At 42.7% G+C, this 19,789-nt stretch overlaps 1 protein-coding gene across 14 annotated transcripts in view; it reads right to left on the bottom strand.

The window, feature by feature from the left end:
• The window catches only part of LOC105462666, a 28,640-nt gene extending 9,799 nt beyond the window's left edge, over positions 1-18,841 (bottom strand). For 2 of the 14 annotated variants that reach the window (XM_011709430.1, XM_011709443.1), the window contains exons 1-5: positions 14,402-15,437; positions 8,609-8,795; positions 8,408-8,474; positions 7,155-7,225; positions 119-6,924 (exon numbers count right to left, since the gene is read on the bottom strand). In XM_011709430.1, coding sequence (XP_011707732.1) covers positions 119-6,924; positions 7,155-7,225; positions 8,408-8,474; positions 8,609-8,772 — 7,108 coding nt within the window. In that variant the 5' untranslated portion in view covers positions 8,773-8,795; positions 14,402-15,437. The other 12 variants (XM_011709432.1, XM_011709442.1, XM_011709439.1 and 9 more) reach the window with 12 other exon arrangements.
• Between the last annotated feature and the right edge of the window lie 948 nt (positions 18,842-19,789).

Here is a 19,789-nt window from a genome sequence, read left to right as displayed (position 1 = left end):
TTCATTAATATAGATATACACATATCTCTAAAAACGTTAATTAGAAACTCTTGCGTTTAACGTATTCGACTGCTTGAAACGTTATCGCAAAAATTCGCAACCATTTCAGATCACCAACCTGTATTAAATTTTTGCGGATCTTCCTGGTTATCTTCCGATTCTTCCTGCGTCGGCATAGACAGCATGTCGCCACTCAGTCGTCTGAATCTGATAAAATTCTTGGGCGAACTGGCGTTACTGCTCGACGTCGGTGATAATATTTTCTTCTCCGAATTTTGTTGTTTCGAGAGTAAATGCTTGACATTGGCGATCGGCACAACGTCTGGTGGTTTCGGTATCGACGACATGGGTTCAGTCTTAACTTTCACCCCAGGCTCAGTCTTAACCTCCGTCTTAATATCGATCGTCGGCTCGAGCGCCGGCTCCAACGGTTTGACATTCTGAAGTTGCGCGGCCAGTCTCTGTATCGTCGTCAGCATTGGATCCCGCGACGAGGACGCGTTCATGTTCGAGGTCTCCTTCAGAATCATATTGACATCAGTCTGCTCAGAATCCGAGTGCTCGCTGCTGGAGTCCGATTCGAAAACTGGTGCCGAGCGCTCGTTGTCGCTGTTCTCGCCATCGCTCTCGATGTCTTTGCTTGGGTCCATGACCACGAGAGGGTCCCGGATCTTCATGTCTACCTTGTCATTCCCATTCATCTCATCCGACTTGTCGGCAGCCAATTGTTCCTCCGTATAAGAAAGGAGATCCTCTTGACTGTTCGGCTGACTTAGGGGATCCTCTTTGATGATTAATTCGTCTTCGATATTTAGAGGTTCTGCGGATGAATTTACAAAAGGCAATGAGGAGTTTTGTCTCTCTTCCGGAATGTCCGCTGACGCGTTACATTCAGGAGCTGGACTGACGACTGCGTCTGTGCGCATCTTATCCTGCAGCTTGTCTATTATAGACAAGCCCGGTTTAGAAAAGTTCTTTAATAAAATACCGATATTATTGGCGATCTCTTGCATCGTCTTCTGCCGCTCCCGCTGTATCTCCATCTCCTTATTTTCCAATTCAGGTGGGCAAACGAATGCACTTAGATTACCAGCGCTCACCTCTGGTGGCTCTGATTCTCCTTGAGACAGTCTCGGTATTTCGGTGTTCTCCTCCTTGATTTCAATAGCCTCTTCCGTTATTGGTTCATGCAGAATACGTTCACTGGTATTATTAACATTATTGCTCTCAGACTCCGCAGGTCTTGCGACATCCATTAACGGAACATCTTTACGCTCCATAGCTTCAAAACCAAGAATCTGTGGCTTTGTTTCTACGGCAAAAGACGTCACAGCGTTAATGGATGCCGACTCATGTGACTGCTCGTTGTTACTCGCAGCGTGTTTCGACGCAGTTATCGCCGACATATTGATCTTCAAGATCTGGATATCCGTCTGCTCCCGGTGCCAGAACGCAATGTGAGCCTCCACGTTCTGACGCTTCAGCTGTACATAATTACAACTGCGACATAGGTAGCCGTAGATACCACCCTCTCTTGGCACGACGTCCTCAGACGCAGACTCGTTGAACGGTTTATTCCCGCGACACATCTTGTAGTAGTGCGTCTTCATGGACGCTTTGGCTACCGCCTGGTAAGAGCAATTGTTGCAGTGGAACCTGTATTCACCCGTGTGTGTGGTACAGTGCTCGTAGAACGCCTCGAGTGCCACGTCCACGGCGCCTTCCGTGACAAAACAGCAGAATCTGCAGCAGAACTTGCACATCTGACTCGTCTGCTCCATCGCGGACGCGTCGCGCTCCATGTCCACGATCGCAGTCTCAACGTCCGTCGACTTGAGACGCGAGATAAGCACTTCCCTTCCGGAATGATTGACCTTGTAATGGTGAACGATGTTCTTGCCCGTGAAAAAGCATAACAAGCATTTATATTTATCCTGGCCGACCCACGCGTACTCTATCAGATGCTTATTGTCTATCCTACGGAAAAGTTCCGCCATCAGTTCATCGTAAATAATCTTTGGCGATTCTTTGAAAAATCTGTTCGCAATAGTGGCATTTGCCGCGGTAAAATTAGCGTTACTTGAACTATCTGCCTCTTCTACGTCCATCTTCATCAACGGTTTACTTTCGTCGAAACTGGAAAACGAATCATTAAGTGATTCTTTAAGTAATGATGGATTTGAAAATTCGGGTAACGTAAAATTGTTTAAGTCTTTAAGATCTTCCTCAAAACTTTTTAAAGCTTCATCAAAGTTCGTATCAGACGATTTAGTCTCCTCGCATTTTACTACAGACTCTACTTTCGTATTGTCGACCGTATAAGTGTCCCCAAGAACCTTTTCAGAAGATTTCTCTGCCGTTGCAGTATCGTTATTTCCCAAGAGCAATTGGTCAGCTTCTGCGGTATCCATCGAAATATTCGTTTCGGTATTCGTCTCTTCAACGGGTGTTTGAGCAATTTTGGAAGCTCTCGAAGCAGTTTTCTTCTTTCTCTTCTTATATACTACGCCCATCTTCCAGTTAGATTTCTTTTTCTTCTTTCTCACCAACTTTTTTGCGCTCGGCTCGATAGCCAATGGATCATTCGTGTCCTCCTCGAAGTCCGCCTCGTTACCCTTGTCAACCGACGTACTCTTCGTCGGCACCAATCCTATTAGAATGTTGCTTAACAGTTCCTCCTTAGCAGTCGTTCTAGCTGCGCCGCTGCTCTTCCCGACAGTCGTATTGCTCGACATGGAAATGTCTGACACTATGCTCTCCTCATCCGAGAATGACATCCCGTCGTCGCTTTTATCGTCGGTGAGCAAGTACGACTTTTTCAATTTCGAGTTCCGTTTACCGGCGTTCTTGGTGTCTTTCCGTCGCCTCGAACTAACTACCGTGTCCACCGAATCTTGATCAGACTGCTTGTCCGGTCGAAGAGAGATATCAACCGCATCGGCTAACTTGGACACGTCTATGCTAAAACTCTCGTCGGACGAGCTATCGAACATTACCCTGGGCGAATCTAACTTCGAAATATCCGTTTTCTCCACAAGCACTCGCGGTTCCCTCATAATATCTTTATGTAGAACGCGTTTAGACCTACGAAGTGCGTCATTGCGATCCACTTCTTGGTCCAGTGTGTTGTTTAGCAACCTCTCACTTCGTAGAGCCAACGGTTGATCCTCTTCACTGTCGGAACTTTGAATCGATTTCTTCGATTGTAAAGTACGAGTCCGTTTGGCGTTCCTCTTGTTCCTGACTTTTGGTTTGCTCGACTCTTCGACATTGCGAGATCTTAAATTCTTCCTAAACTTGACATTGTTCCCTACCGACTCGGTGTTCGTTTCGATGTTCGATTCCGCAATTTTCTTCCCGGCAGTATTCGATGTTTCGTTCCTTTTAGAGTTCGTCGACGACGTGCTCGGGCCTGTCTCCGATTGATTTTCCTTCGACAACCGGCACATTCGATGACCCGTCGCCGTCACTACGCCTTCGCTAATGAACATTTCTCTGATATCCTCTTGCAACATCTCCAAAGAATTTCTTCTCTTCGTTTTTGTCTTAGGTTTATCAATTGAAACTTCATCAACTTGGCCATCTGTAATGTCGGAAGCGACGGATTGCATTGTCTGATCATTATCCCGATCCAAATGCTCTGCATTACTTTTTGCATTATCCTGATTCATAGGTTCTATACTACTTTCTGTATTTTCCTTCGATTTCTCTAGACTGCTTTGATCGATCTTATCCTGGTTATCTTTAGTTTGTTTCTTCGTTTCATCACTATCTTCTAATCTACTATCTATTTGCTTCTCTCTTTCTGACTGAACATCAGTATTTTCATTATCATTTTCTAACCGATCATTCTTATCACTGCTTTTCTCTAATTGCTCATTCTTATTTTCACTATTATTATCTACTTGAATGCACTCTTTGTCACGAGTTTCTAATGAACCTTCATTTTCCTTTGCGGTAATATTTTTAGTCTCTTTGCTCGAATTATTACTAGATACTGTTGCCTCGAGTTTTTCTTCCGAATGTTTAGGATCCGTGGAAGTTGCAGAAACCGGCTCTGTCTCATCGTTGACGTCAATACTAGTATTTAAGTTATCGAACCTCTCTGCGAGATATTCGTCCGAGCTATCGTCCTCTATTGGACGCCCCAGCCTCTTTTTCTTTTGAGTCTTTTTCGCTTCGACCGTTTCATCCTTATCCGAACTGCTCTCGGATTCAGACTCGATAATCTTTTTGATTTTCTTGATTTTCTTGAATTTTTTTGCCTTCAGCACTTCCCCAAGCTTCTCAAGTCCAAGCTTCTCCATAAACTTCTTGCCTTCACCGGATTCGAACGATTTCTTGATGAGCGCCTCAATCAATTTCTTCGTGGGTTCGACTGCTTCTGATTCGTTCTTCTTTCCCTTCTTCGCGACGTGACTCGACTTGGAACTGCTCGCTGAGTCTGCTTCGCCGATTTTCTCGTTTTTGTCAGACTTTTCGAGAGATGGCGAAGGAATCTTACTCTCCTTTGCAGCATCATTTTGCTGAGGCGAAGTCTCCGTTGTACGATTACTGTCGCTACTGCTGCTCACTTCAGCACTCGCAACGTCCTTGCTCTTATTCTTGGAATATTGACTGCTCTTCTTTTGCTCTTTGCTTTTATTGTTCTTTGCACGCGACGATTTAAATGAAACGTTTTCAACTACCTTCGCTTCGTTCGTAATGCGATGTGTCTGCGGCGGTTCCGGCCGTTTAATTTTAGGAATTTTGAATTTCTGCAGACCAGAATTCTGACTGGCCTTCGTGTCAATCACGCCGTAAAGACTCTCCAGCGGTGATTGCATTCTATCTTTCGGCAGCTTGTCCTTCTCCTTTTCAAGCGATTTCTGCGAACTCGGTTTCTCCTTTGTCGTCTTTGTGCTCGTCGTTACCGACCGTTTCCTAGGATCCCTCTCGTTGTGAACGGTATCTTTGGTTGTGTTGGACGTGTTCACGTGTTTATCTTTGGCAAGACGCGGATCTCTGACGGAAGCGCCGGTCTCTTTGGTCTGATCCCTGGCACCAGTCGTGTTGTGTTCTGTACGAACCCGTGGATCTCGATTCGGGAAACGATTCAGATTCTCCCGATCAGAGTGATTATCCCGCGACCAATCGGGCCGGCGCCCATCACGATTAAAATTGGGCCTCCCTTCTGTTCTATTTCTCTCATAGTACCCGTCCCTACCCTGACCTCTATTCCTATCACGCCCCGTCGTGCCCCAAGGGCAAGGTGTGTTGGATCGTGGATGCGTAGTTCCTGTGGAAGTCTCCATAACTTGAATTCCACAAGGAATCACATTTTCATAAGTAGGATTGGCAACTGGATTTTCCCACACCGGCTGTCTTACGTGTGGGTATTCTGTCGATCTGCCCACGGAAAAGGATGGATCGTAAGACGTCTGAAAATTTCCGTATGACGATGGAAATCCAGGAGGTATCAAGGGAGGTATATTCTCCCGAACGTTTTCCGGTCTCACGTGACTCTCCTGCGGTCGCACCATAGGATTCATCAACGTTGGCCTGGGACCAATGGTCGATGGAAACTGATTTTGCCTAAATTGCGGCTCCATGGGACGTTGAAAGGGATGTTGGGTGGGTTGCAAAGATGGATTAGCCATTCCGCCATAAGAGGCGGTTGTCCATTGATTGCTGAATTGATGGTCACCAGTGGGTGAACCCCAATGCATCTGATTTACATGCGTACTGTAATAGTCGGTGTTGTCTATCATAAATTCGCTTTCTCTAGGCAGATTCGTATCTTTCCATCCTTCCACCGGTACGCTGGGACGTCTCTGATACAACGGAACATTTCTCTCTGATATCGGAGACGGACTATCGTCAATAGTAATTACTTTATCTTTCGCGCTGTCATGAGAATGAGCGTCACGTTGACGAGGATGCCTCTCGTAGTTATCCGCGTAACGCGGTTCTTTGGAAAATGATGTTTGCGGTGCCGATCGATGGGGATCGTTCGATTGACGAGACGGCCCGATTGATGAAGTGGCGCTTGATTTCACAGATGAAACTCCCGCTGTATTTTCCCGTAAATTTTTTCTAACGGTAAGCCTCTCTCTTTCCGATGAGAAATTCTTCGATCCTTGGTCCGTCTCCTTCTGTTTAGCGGGATTTTCGCCTGCTTTATCGCCCTTCTCGCCAGTGCCTGCGTCATTCAATAGCTCCGCTAGATCTTCCATGGACAATGGAGGCTCGTGCGATAAAGGCGGTGGCGAGAATAGAAACAGTGTCGACGGTGGCTTCGGCGGTGGCTTCAACGTGTTGTCCTTCGGTCTAGATGAAGGACTCGTGGATGTAGGTTTTGCAAACAATATTTCGGGATCAGGTGAGTTGAGTCTCACCTCAGGAACGTTCACGGGCGATTCCGTTCTCTCCGATCGAGAACAACTAGCTGTCACTATGTCTAAATTCAGATTCTTATTTTTCTCTAAAACGGAGGACAATCGTCTGGATCCGATTCCGTCGAGAGAAGGCACCGGAACAGTCGGTACGTCCTGGTCTAACGCATAATTTCTGCTGTCGCTGACTCTTTGCGGCAGGCTGTCACTAATTAATCTCGCAGCGGTCGTTACATCGTGACTGGTAACGGTAGCCGCTGAAGGTTGCCGATTTCCTCTGTTTCTTGCGTTATGCCTTTCCGACTCTTCTAACATATCCCACGTGATCTCATCCGAAGTGTCTTCTGACGGCGACGAAAGAGTTATAGTTTGGATTATTTTGGGATGTTGCATTTGTCTTCTGTTTTTGTTCAATTCTGGACTACGCTCCGTGGGAATTATTATAGGTATAATTTGGATATCGGGACTGGAAGATCTTGCAGTATCCGGACTCCGTGGAGTCTCCTCGATTTCTTTATCCTTCTCCGCACATTGGGATCGCTCCGCTTCCCTGCATCGATTTGATTTCAATGAACTAAAAATCACGAACTCATTTTTTCGCCTAACAATTTTAACATTCATTACAGTTTTTAAGAATTCGTGTTTATGAATTAGATGCAAACGAAAACGATACTAAAATCATTTAATTTTAATTTAACATATATTGTACGTATATTGCAATTATTTGCGCGTTTTTTACAATTTCTATAAAATACCGATGTACTTATATATAATACTTACGTCGAAGACTGCGCCGTGACGTCATTATTTTGCCTAAATGGCAATTGTAAACCAGAGGCATTTCCCTGAAACTCATGTCGAATTAGAATAATTAAAATACCAAGGTCAAACATGCACTACGGAAGCCTAAAAACATAGTCCAAAGTACAAGAGAGCAACGAAAACAAATATTACACGTGTAAAGAACCAAGGATTACATAAGCGACTATTATTGTAAAACCAAAAAAAAAAAAAGAAATGCGTGTTTATTTACACATGTTTACGTGCGGTGCTTTAAAATACAATGGAAATCAAATGTGCAAAAACAGAATCCTGGATTCTTCATAACAAACTACATAGATTGACGAGAATACTACACAATCCCATTATCCCGTAAATACTCACTTTACACTACAAAATGAAAAATCTAAAAATACAGAGCATTACATCGAATTAATATAAACATTATTGCATTATGTTTCGCATCTTTCATCAGAAGTGAAAATGTACAAATGCTACTCAGAACAATTAAATAATCAATTCTTTAAACACGCCTAACGGCTGCACAATACATAATAAATACTTCAGATTTGGAATATATCTTTTATAACATATTAAGCATACTTGTATTCATTATCGATTTCTATATTTAAGACCGTTTCAAGTTTTAAGTTGTCACAAGCCAGTCACGGAGCATATTAACATCTAAGGCCTATTCTACAATACGTCGTATGTCGGGTCGTAAACCGTAAGTCGTAAGAATTGACTAATCACAGTTGCATGTAAAAAGAATATTCGATTGTAATTGGTTAATTCTTACGGCTTACGACCCGACATATGACGTATTGTAGAACGGGCCTAAATTATTACTTAAGACTTAGAGCCTTAAAATAAGAACGGATTATGAATAGCATCTTAGTTTTCGCTAAATACTTCAGTCTTTTTCTGACAAAAATAAAATTGGATCCTTTCACAGAACTGTTTATACGAACGATTTATTATAATTGTTTTGAGCAATATATACATACAGTGACATGTGCAAAAAATATATTTAAATAATAATAATACGGACAAAACAACGAGAGTAAAATACGTGCGAATAGTGTCCTAATGTTCATTGCTTTAAAAACGCAAGACATAAATATACATTTAGCTTGTTTAAAAATTTGTAGGACACTCTGTAGGCAGTTTAACTTATACAACAAACAACGAACACAGACTAGAATAGGAAATTTCTATGTGTATCGAAATTGTGCTTTTGTCAATCTAATTACCTTTTCTACTTTATTATACAGTTTCTGCAAAACATGCTCGCACCGTTGTAGCGTCTCAATCTTCAACCTATATTTCACCAATAATATTTTAGTTAATAATCGAATAGTCGTAACATTATATTTCTAATACATTGTTTTATCTGTGGACTGCACTCGGCTATATAATCTAAATGATCTCATACAAATTTCCATCCAACATACTTTCGCTTGCTGTTCGACAAGATCTCGTGCAGACCTTGCATTTTCTGCAACTGAATTTGCCTCGAATTGTCCTTATCCTTAACGTTTTGCAGCCTCTCGATCATCGCTTCCAGGAATGGATGGTATTTTTGCATCTCTGCAAACTTTTTGTCGTATTCGTCCATCTTGCTCCCCGTTTTCGGTTAACCTGCGTTCAGAGAAACACACGATGCTTTTTTTATAACAGCAAATACCGTTGTATACAGCTTTTTTTGTACAGTCTGTATACATAGGATAAATTTAATTAATGAATTAAATCAAACACTTAAAAACACTTAAATCAAGCACTTAGGCTGTTCTAGAAAATTTCTGTTTTTGCTTCTATTCGCAAGAAATACTCGTCGGAACGGAACTTTATATAGAATTAGAATTTATTTACTTCAGCATTTAGAAACGGAACTTTAGATATTTCCAATGTGCGCGCGCGATGTGTCTACCTGCGTGCAAGAGAAAAGACTGACGAGAGAGCCAGTAAAGATTTCTTAAAAAGTCGCTGACAAACAGAGAGACACATCGCCTCTTATTTTCGACATTTCACATACGCGCACCGGTTCGTAAATACGCAGGATAAATAAATATTTTCGATCGTCGGTCGGAAATCTAATGATAATTTCGACAAATTTTATACATTTCGCAAATGCACTCACATCGACATAATTGCCATTATAACAGCACGTGAAATTTGAATCTGTCGCAATTGGACGATGACGCGACATGGTTGAGCGATCTCGCTATTAATTATTTATCTTTATTCGTCATATACGAAGAAATCCACATGCTCTTTCATTAACAAAGTTTCGAAGAGGCATTGATAACGTTTTCGTCGACGATCTCATATTCTTTCGCCGTCGCGAAGCGATTCCGAGTAGCTTCGCTTTCAGAGACAAGACGTTCGATACTTTGAACGGTGCTTTCCGTTTGCTTTTCGGTTCCTCGAAAAATCGGCAGATATCTTGAACTGCGGCTCGCGCATATAAATGCGAGCCTCTTATTTTCCGCCGATTAACGCCATTGCGTTAATACGCCTACTTATGCGGCGTGTATAATATCCGTCGAACGTCGTTCACCAGAAATCGCACGCCGCGATTTGCTCACAATCACCTCATCATCGAAACGGCAAAGGGCACACAGTTCACGGTTCTATTTCCATTTTCGGAAAGGCTTAACGATATCTCGTTAAATCGGCTCGTCGGGAGTGCGATTGATGAATATATATCGTGGAAATGCGCCATCGCATTTAACATAGATCACACTTCCCCGATTGCGATTCCATTGTAGCATACCGTGTTCACCGCTGCCGTGCGCGCACTTCTGACGAATATATATGTATATAGTGTGACGATCAGGTATCGCGCGTTCCGTATTCAATTTACGTTTCTCTCCTTTTCTCTTTCTTCTTCACCGGCGCTCCATTCCGTGCTCTCGTGGGACAGCGGAGTCCCCGCGTGCGAAACCGCACGACAATCGCGCGTAAACGCCGCACTCTTTGTCCCGAGCATGCGGGCATCCGGTTTCACTTGAACGAATTTTCTCGAGGCTTCTCCGACGTTCGAACATAGAATTGAAATGCCGGGAACGCGGTCTTCGGCGAGCGTGCGATCTTCGTCAAAGGGACCGAATGACGATTACCCCCGCACTTCAACCACGACCTCACTGACGATCGATTATTTTCCGACGATTCTGCAGGACGCTTTGTCACCGCTATTGTTCGCATTGCATACAGGGTGGATCATAACGCACAACATACATATTGAACTTATACTTTCTCGCAGAGAATAAAACGATTTTTGGTTGAATTTCGATACCGCGGAATGGAGCTTCGCAAAAATATTCTCAATTTGAGACCGGCAACTTCGAGTCTTTATCAAGGCAACCATTTATGACCTTGTGATTTAAATCAAGTTGCAGTCGATTTTGCATTAAAACAAGAGTCCGTTATTTGCGATATAATTAATATACGCCTAGGAAAAATTATCGCATAATTTTGAAAAACGAAAAATGTATTATCATGCGTACAATATTTTAAATTTTTACACGGTAACACGCAGAACACCATGTATATTAGTACACGCAGTCGCATTAAACGTACGCACGTAAGTGACTATCCTTGGTTGTCCCGTATTAAACGTAAAAACTTTTCCACCAAAGCTATAGCTAATCATGGTGGTGGTAAAGGTGTAAGAGATGGATATTGATCCAATCAACCCCTTTCACGCACAATACTGGAGCGCCCGTTTGTCTCACAAAAGCAATATATATTTTCGGTATTTCGAATCGATTTTCCCTCGGGACAACTGCCACGTAATTCTTCCGTGAAATTTGAATTTTCTTAAATGTACCTTGTATGCATATAACGATACATTTAGAAATAATACAATTTATGGCAAACGATGTATGTGCTAGAACATAGCTCGAAAAAAAACTGTTCATTCAGTTTGTTCGGATTATGTGTAAACGGTTAAATTTGAAAAGAATTGATCCGCAAATTCACTTAAGAAGAGAGATTATAAATGTTTGTTGCAATGTTTGTTGTGATGTATCGTTAAATAATAATAATATCGCCGCTTAAACAGCAGTGGAAAAAAACATTTGTTGCTCGACCAAGCAATATTTATGATATATTGGAACATAATGGTGAAAGAATACAAATTATAACTAATACGCGTACACACACGCACACACACCTCTGAATAAAATTATCGACTTAAAGTGTTAAGCATTTATTTAAATTATACAATTACAATTATATTACGTTTTTTTTTCTTTTTTTAGTTGAACTACACTATGTTTTAGAAAGACATTTTATACATGCCATAAATTTAAGAATTGTGTAAAGTTTAAATTTTAACTTTCATATGAAACGTTTAGATTTCGAAAGGCTTTTTCGCATCACTAAGTGAATAAATACGAACGAATATTGCGGCAATATACATATCTTCTTTTACAAACGTGTATTCAGACACAGTTATTGCGGCCACGTTAATTTGTGCCGACGAGGCATTATGCGTGTGTGGGCCGCATAATATATATACAGGAAATATAATCAAACTTGCATTGAATTTGCATTAGATATACATATACCATTGCATTAAGAATCGTTATTTGATTCTTTTAACGTATAACGTGTCACTTTAAACGCACACACACCGTAATACATTTAAAAAAATATAAATTTCTATTGATCTCTTTTAATCTCTTGAGCAAATTTTCAATATAAAATTTAAATTTCACATTACCGAGATAATAAACCTTGAATATCACATGAAAAATGACATCGTATGTCACTTTTATTACATATAAAACTTCATGTCTACTATGTTGCTTAAATATATTTTCCATTATTCTGCACTATTCTTCTGTAATAAATACACACACATATAATTTTTGTTTAAAAAATCAAACAGCACGTAAATTTATTGATATAAGATAAACACATTTAAAAGATAAGATTAACATAAGATATACACATCAAAACCAAATTTAAATAAAATTAATGTTTTGTAAATATAACTAATATACATATTTCGTATAAAATTTTACCGATTCTTAGGAATCTTCTAATAGCGATAAGAGCATAATTATTCTCAAAAACTTCAATGCGCATTACACACGTAATGAACACTTACTATTTCAAGATAGAACAAAGAGATAAGACGCCATTTTGTTGTCAGTTTGGCAGAAATACTGTTTAGTCGAGAAAAATCAAAATAATCGTGAGATATGTACCTCTATTCAGACCGGAAATCAAAGCGAGATGTCAGTTGTCGAAGCAAAATTAATCATTGAAAGTCAAAATTTCAATAAATCAACAAAAATTAAGAACTTGAGTCTAAAGTTGAGATAAGTAGATTTGGGTTGTAGCCCAAGTCTGGGCGAGTTTTAGATTTTGATAACCTCTAGAGAAACTACAAGAACGGAACAAAAATGCGGTATTCGTCATTGGAAGTAACACACAGAAGATAAACGCCATATGAATTGATTAGTGGCCACGTCAATCATACTCGGCTCAGATTTCGTTTTGATATTACAAACGAACTACAGACAAACGAAATATCGACATTACGTACCCATATCCTACACTGTAGACCCTATGTATCGAAATCAATCGGCGTCACCAAGTCGGTCGTCGGCACTCCGTACGAAAGGTTCTCTACCAAGTTATCGCGGCCCGCATCTTAATGATGCATCTTATTCTGTAGTTATACGATTCAAAGAAGTACAAAGACAGAAGCCAAATGCAGAATGCAAGTTGCCTTCCATGGCGTAAAGCTACAAGAGCCTACAAGGGAAGCTATAAGTAGGTGGCGTAAACGTCTATCGTGGGGGCGCCACTTGAAAAGTTTAGATTTCTGGGCAACCGAAAGTTTTCAGAGCGACGGTTACATTCATCATTCAGCCGTGAATGACTATTCAAAAATTTAAGTTCAGGTAGATATACTGTAAGGCTCTGAAATACCAGACTATTCGAAATACAAATGTTAAGCTACAAATTGTTCACTACAATCGAGATTGTAGGAAAGATAGAAAGACCGAGAAGTTATTGCAGAGAAATCTGTAGAATCTAGAAATTTGACGAGCTCAAAAATGAATTGTATAACAGAAAGATGTAAAATCCATTTTAAATATTAAGCCAAAATTTGCACGAAAATTCAGTTTGTATAAATCAGAAAACGTGTATAAATTTACATAAATATTGTTAGCGAATCAATAAAACTGAATAAGCTTTTATTTTTACACTATTGTTGTGCATTCGCACATTGCTCGATTTTACTTTAATATTTAATATGTTTAATGTATTAATATTTAATTAATATATTGCTTATGGATTTTCAATATGTTGTTAATTAATTCAAACAATTTCTATCAAGTCACGCTATTAGGACTACATTCCAAAATGTTGCTTTCCAGAAAAATTTGGCTAAAAAGTTTAAAATAGCTTACGTTACGTATGCTATACATTTTTAATAACATTTTTCTCGAACGTGTTGGAAGGCAGGATAATTATTTAAAACGATCAATAAAATCGCATATAGAGAAAATTTTGAAATTTTCACAAAATAAACTTTTTGCATACTATAAAGATCGTTTCTTCAGCGATTCGGAAAAAATAAGATCTTTAAAAATCTCAAAATTTTCTCGAATTCTTCAGAAATATAGCGCGTTGTAAACGTTAATATGATTTCTTACGTCCATCAAAATTATTATGGTCGACAACACGTCACTCGTTACGTAAATCACGTCAATAGCGAAACGTTAATAAATCTTTATATATATAAATTACAGAGAAATTCTCTCTCTCTCTCTTCCTCTCGCTCTTTCACGATGTGTAAAATTTCTCGACGATGCACAATAAAACACAACGAAGCACAAGCAAAAGACAATGTCATCTCTTCTACAACGAGAATGTCAGAGTCAGAAACCTTTTGCGTTGGCCTACGAGTCGTAGTCGTGTCACGCAATGGCGACTGCATTTAAGAATTCTGCTCTCCAAACGAACAATGGCATCGAAAATTATTTCGGAATGCACATTGTTGTATACCAGGATCCCGACATTATAAATCATGCGACGAAAATTTAAATTAAATAAAATTAAAGAAACAAAGAAAAAAAGATACATAAGAACACGTAAACGAGGAAGTAAATAGAAGCGAACACGAAATCCGACACTGAAATCTGTTTCACTTTCGAAAAGAAAAGGAAGAAAAAGAGAACCACCTAAAAGAAAGAGACAAAAGGCGACTTTTTTTTGCGCACCTGATAAATCATCACCCTTGAAGGTCGATAGCCGACGGTGCGTCGATTGTCTCCTGCCTCTCGATACGATCCTGCGTCCGGAGCGTTCCAGCCCTCTGTCTTTCTCTCTCCTTCTTTCCCTGCTCCCGCAACGACCGCGTAACGCCGTTTCATCGACGCGGCTCCCTCCCCGCTATCGTGCCAACATACACAATACCGTGGGCACAATGTCGGTAGTTACGTCGGCACTGATCCCCGGTCTACGAGGCGAGAGATTTCCTTTTTTCGAGGTTCTTGCAGCGCTCTCTATTAGCCGGTTTGCAACGCCGGTGCGGGGAACTAGAGCACCGACGAAGACGAGCCACGACGTTCCGTGCCAACGCCCAGAGACGCTCGTCGTAACCCGAAGGTCGTGGCGTTCCGTGGCCGTTGGAACCTCTCGCCGATTTTACACGGCTGTAATACAGCGGCGCTTGGAGCTGAACGCTCCTTCTGCGTCAGCATTAGTAGAAGGCGAAAGCGAGCCCCGGTCGGCTAGTCCAGCCGTAATCCGAATTGATTTTTGCGATTTGTGCATTTGTGTTTCGTGATTTGCTCCGAAAAAGAAAAAGAGAACCGTTTCCACTCTCCGTTCTCGTCCTCCTTTTATTTCACCTTTACTGACCTCTCCTGCAAATCTGCTTTAATTTGTTAAGCTGAGAGCCATACATGTGCGTGTTTATACACGAGCTCGCGTGTACTTTCGCGTATTTTCGCGTTAGGAGAAGTCGTAACTTTTCCTCGCGGCGGGCGTCTCGCTGGGCGCGCGCCGCGTGCCCTCGTCTCTTCGCGAAAGAGAAAAAAAGCGGAGCAAACGGAGATACTCCTTCCCTTTCCGTGTCTCCGATTATTATATCTGCTGATACTTGTCACGTATAAAAATTCCCCAGCGAATTTTACCCCTAGGGGCAAAACGAAGCAAAGCCCGCAGGAGACGTGCGACGCAAATCCCAATCGATTCGCATCGCGAGGTTAATGCGACGACTTCCTGCGCACATCTGGCGAGGTTTCATTGACATTTCACCTGGAGCGTTTCGCACGTATCTCTCGCTATCTCGACCTCGCACACGCCTATCGCCGAGCCTCGAAAAACTGCCGTTGCTCATGTGTGACGATCGACAAGAGCCGCCCAGACACTGAGGTCACACATACACAGAAGTCATGCAACATACACCACATACAGCCGAGGCGTTAAGCTCTTACGCATGATTATTCTTGGCATCCGATCGCGAGTCCCTTCCCCTCCCCCTACCCTCTCTCCCAAAAAAATGGAAACTATCGTTCTACATCACGCTTTTCTTAATATCGGGCTGACGGGCGCCTGGCCGGATCGATCTTACAGCGATTCAGGCGACGCCGAGCGTCGAGCCTTCGACCGCGCGACAAAATACTGCGTCTATTTACCGTTACGTGAATTGTCGTGCAGAAACGAGTTCCGGCCTATTGTCCCGATAATTCACCAGGTGATACCTATACAAGTACACCGCGGTAACCTCCTGTGCCTCGGGCTAGACGGGCGGGTCGCTCGATCCCGCTGGCGAGACCGGTCTTCCCTCGGCCGCATGAATCATCCGGTCGTTTGTACGACAGCTGCCCGGCTTTGGACTCGAGGCATCCAGTCGTTTCGCGATACGACCGACGATCGCCCGCGCGCCAGCTCGGCGACCACCAACGCGTTGGAACAATCACTGCCTACGATTGTTCCACGTCGTCCGTTCGCGGCATGTTCCATTCGACATTCGATTCGAAAATTTTTCGAGTTCGAGGTTTACTCAGGTAAAAAGGGATCAGACGGGTCGCGAGTGGTGCGAGCGACGTATTATTGTGCCACCTCACTTCTCGCCGGCTGGCGTCTGGCGATCGACGAGACGCCGAGACGGCAAAAAAAAAGAAAGTAAAAAAATATTAGAGAAGCCTAAATCGGTCTCGACCTTGACGCGGCACGTACAAGCGTAGCGTTTCTTTGAAGACTCGTCGTGGATTACGTCACCAGGGACCGTCCGTCCTACGTCCGGGACGATCGCGTTACCCGTGAATACCCAACGTTCTATCGCCGTTAGTCCCGCGATCTATGGCCTCGGATTCCGCGTCGCCGAAGGTCCTCCCCGCGGCTCTCGCGGCGATCCTCACAACGGGCACTTTCGGCGAAAGAGGGGCGCCACGATGCCGAGGACCGGTAGTAGCGGTATTGCATGGAACACTGGGATGTGCAATGGACGATTCATTATTGCATGTACATATATATACACGCGTTATACATGTGTATATAACGTTATATAGCGCAACCTCGGAAAAACGTAACAACGCACAAGAAAAAATCGTGTCTTTCTCCTCCTGTCCTCTCCCGTCGTGACGATCGCGCGGCCGGCCTCCTCTGATCCGGAGGGGGGACGATCAAAACGTCCTTTCCACTCGTCCCTTTCAACCCCTCTCCCCCTCTGTTTTTTGGCCCTTTCGTGTACGCGCGCCCGCGAGAAGCGCGACAGCTAATCGCGTTCGTATACGATCTAATTGCGACGGACGCGAAGGGCGGGCGACCGCGACGGCACTCTGTGTGTGTATGTGTGCGTATGCAATGGCCGCTGTTTACATGGCGCCATGGCGAAATCCCGTCTCTCATCTCGTCGCTCTCTCGCCGCGAGATTCCGTGACGCATACGTGTCTGTATACATACTTACTACGCGGACAGGGCAATGATTGATTTTCAATTACGTCAATACGATTCTCCCTCCCGCGTTAGCTTGCCCTCGGTGATCCTCGTTACGGTCCCCAGTAACGAAGGCTACGTGACGCATCACGACTCGATTCTACTTGTATATTTCGGGAAATCTCGCGCGCGCGCGCGCGCCGGCAGCCTGTGACATCACGTCTCCGGTGACTCCTCGTTCTCGGGGACGGTCGACAAGAGCGAACTTCGGAATTTGATCGATTCGCGGGATTCGGCGATTCGAGAACGCCGAATTTCACGAGCGATCCAAGAGCCGATTATCGCGCGCGGTTCACGCGCAATCACAAACGTCTCGGTGTAGTACATATCGTGTTACTCGCGGAAGATGCTGAACGAACGCACGAGTGGCACTCTGGCTGGTTAAGTGAATGGCCCCCTAAATAGATAGTAACGTGATCATAACATCTGGCCGACAGTACGGGAGAAAGGATGGGGAAATAGGAGAAACTGATCCCTGACATTCGAGACCATGGTCTCCAGCAACAGTAAATCCTGGGATCGACGGGCCGCGTAAATCCGAGTCTGCCAAAATGCAACGCGTAATACTGTGAAGGAATCGTATCCCTTCTCGGTTCTCTCGCGAGCGAAATTCGACGCGAGCCTCGTCAAGTACGAACGGCGAATCGGCTCTCGGGGTCGACCGCTTTGGGATCTTCGAACGTTCCGAATTGCCGTATCGCGGAAATTTGATAGTCTCTACCTGCCGGAGATTCACCGAGATTCTCGTTCTCGTCCCGTCGTTCGCACACACACTTCAATCGGGTTACGTCCGCTGCACATTCGCGAGGATGGATGCGTGGTTTAGGAAGGTTCTCGGATTCCCATTGGGACTTGAGGAGGCAAGATGAGGCAGCGTGAGAGTTCCAACCGGGTGTGGAAAATAAAAATGCTTCGGTGCGAGCGAGACGCACCTCCTTCTCGGAGATCCGCCATTTTTCTTATGCCACCACATACATGATGCAGTAGTGAGTAGACTGCTCGCGTCGTGCACCACGTGACGCGTGACAGCATGTGCCCTCTAGCGCCTAGTAGGCGCGTAAATATGCATAGATACGCGCCCAAAGTCGGTGACGTCGTCGACACTCGAGCGTTTTTAAATGCGCCAGATTCAATCCTGCCACAATTATTAATTCTCTTACCGTCACTTGACAGTCCCATTTGATTGAATTTCGTCTCAATACGAAAGTATCGCGTGCAAAGAACGTATTATATTTAAAGAAATGAAAATTTCGTCTTGTAAGATCCTAAAGACGGAATTACCGAAATTAAGAAGTTTTTCGAACTTTCAGTTGTATTCGATAAAATAATAAATTATAATTCCTGTAAACTTAAAAAGTATCAACGCAAATTAGTCGGCGAATTAATCATGCACAAATGAATTGCTTTGAAATTTTAAAAAAGCATCTGATATCAAAAAAATTTTTAAACATTCACTTATAAATAAATCACTCTATCTTACAAGCAAATATTTAAATAAAAGTGATTCAAGCGAGAGATCGAGTCATTTCGGTAAGACGAATGACATGACAAGGCTAATAATTACAGTTCCTTGTATTTATTTGTGACATTTTCTTTCTCGACTTCACGTAATATAATATTCAGTAACTTTATTTACAAGTCATCGACCCACAGTGCACAGACTAAAACGTACTTTAGCGTTTGCTCGGGGAATCGATTTATTTACAAAAAACGTGTCTTCGAGTTACGGAACAATCTTTAAGGTCGCGAATGCATCCAGGACAGGTGTCACGTTCGCAAATTTTCTTTTTTTTTTCTCCATTCAATGAAAGCAGAAGTGTAATCACTGCGTCTTATAAAAAAGATCAAAGCGAATGTTCCTCCGCCACGCGGTCACAATTTCTCCGCTTCCGCTTCTGTTCTTCCACCAAATATTGGTAAGACAAGCTTCGCCGTCGTCCAAGAAACGCGAAGCTAAATGTAAATGCGATACGCCGCCGAAAAACAGTAGCAATCTCCTTTTGTGTCTCAAGAGAATAGAAATCGCTAGCCACCAAAGCCGACATCAATATATTCGACGAAGAAACGCGAGGTCCCGAAGAAACGTTCCCCGAATCTCACCATTTTTAACGCTAGAACGACCGGCTCTTTCGACAGATTTCTCACAATCGTGTTCTCAGACAATTTAAAGATAAATAAAAAGACAACCTTTCAATACGACAGAAACTAAGTTGCAAGTCAGAGCGAATGAAAACAACGAAAATGAAAAGTCATGAAACGATTTTAAGTCAGCAGTTATCTCAATCATTCGATCGATCGGTCGTTCCAGTGTTAGAACATCCTCTAAGAAGCTCGTTAAAAATTGTTCCCTCAAGTTGTTTCGTGCCTCTCCATTGAGGAACCAATTTTTATACATACTACACGCTTTTTTTACTTTCAAGTGTATTCGACACTTCACGCTTCTTGTTTATTTGTAGCAAAATAACGTTATCATAGCAAATTCCAATCTCTCTTTTTTTTCGATACTTGCACTCAAATATCATGGTTGAACGACTTAAATTCTCTCTACCCTTCGTTTTAGAGTGCTTTGTATATGTACTTGTGGACGCTCGAGGTAAACCTACAATGATAAATCGGTCCGAGATACAATCTGAAAGATCGTCCTCGATACGTTCGCCAGATGA

Source organism: Wasmannia auropunctata, unplaced genomic scaffold (genome assembly GCF_000956235.1).
Source record: "Wasmannia auropunctata unplaced genomic scaffold, wasmannia.A_1.0 LD336095.1, whole genome shotgun sequence".
Classification (NCBI taxonomy): domain Eukaryota; kingdom Metazoa; phylum Arthropoda; class Insecta; order Hymenoptera; family Formicidae; genus Wasmannia; species Wasmannia auropunctata.
Note: the sequence above shows the minus strand (reverse complement) of the source record. Positions and strands in the feature narration are given on the sequence as shown.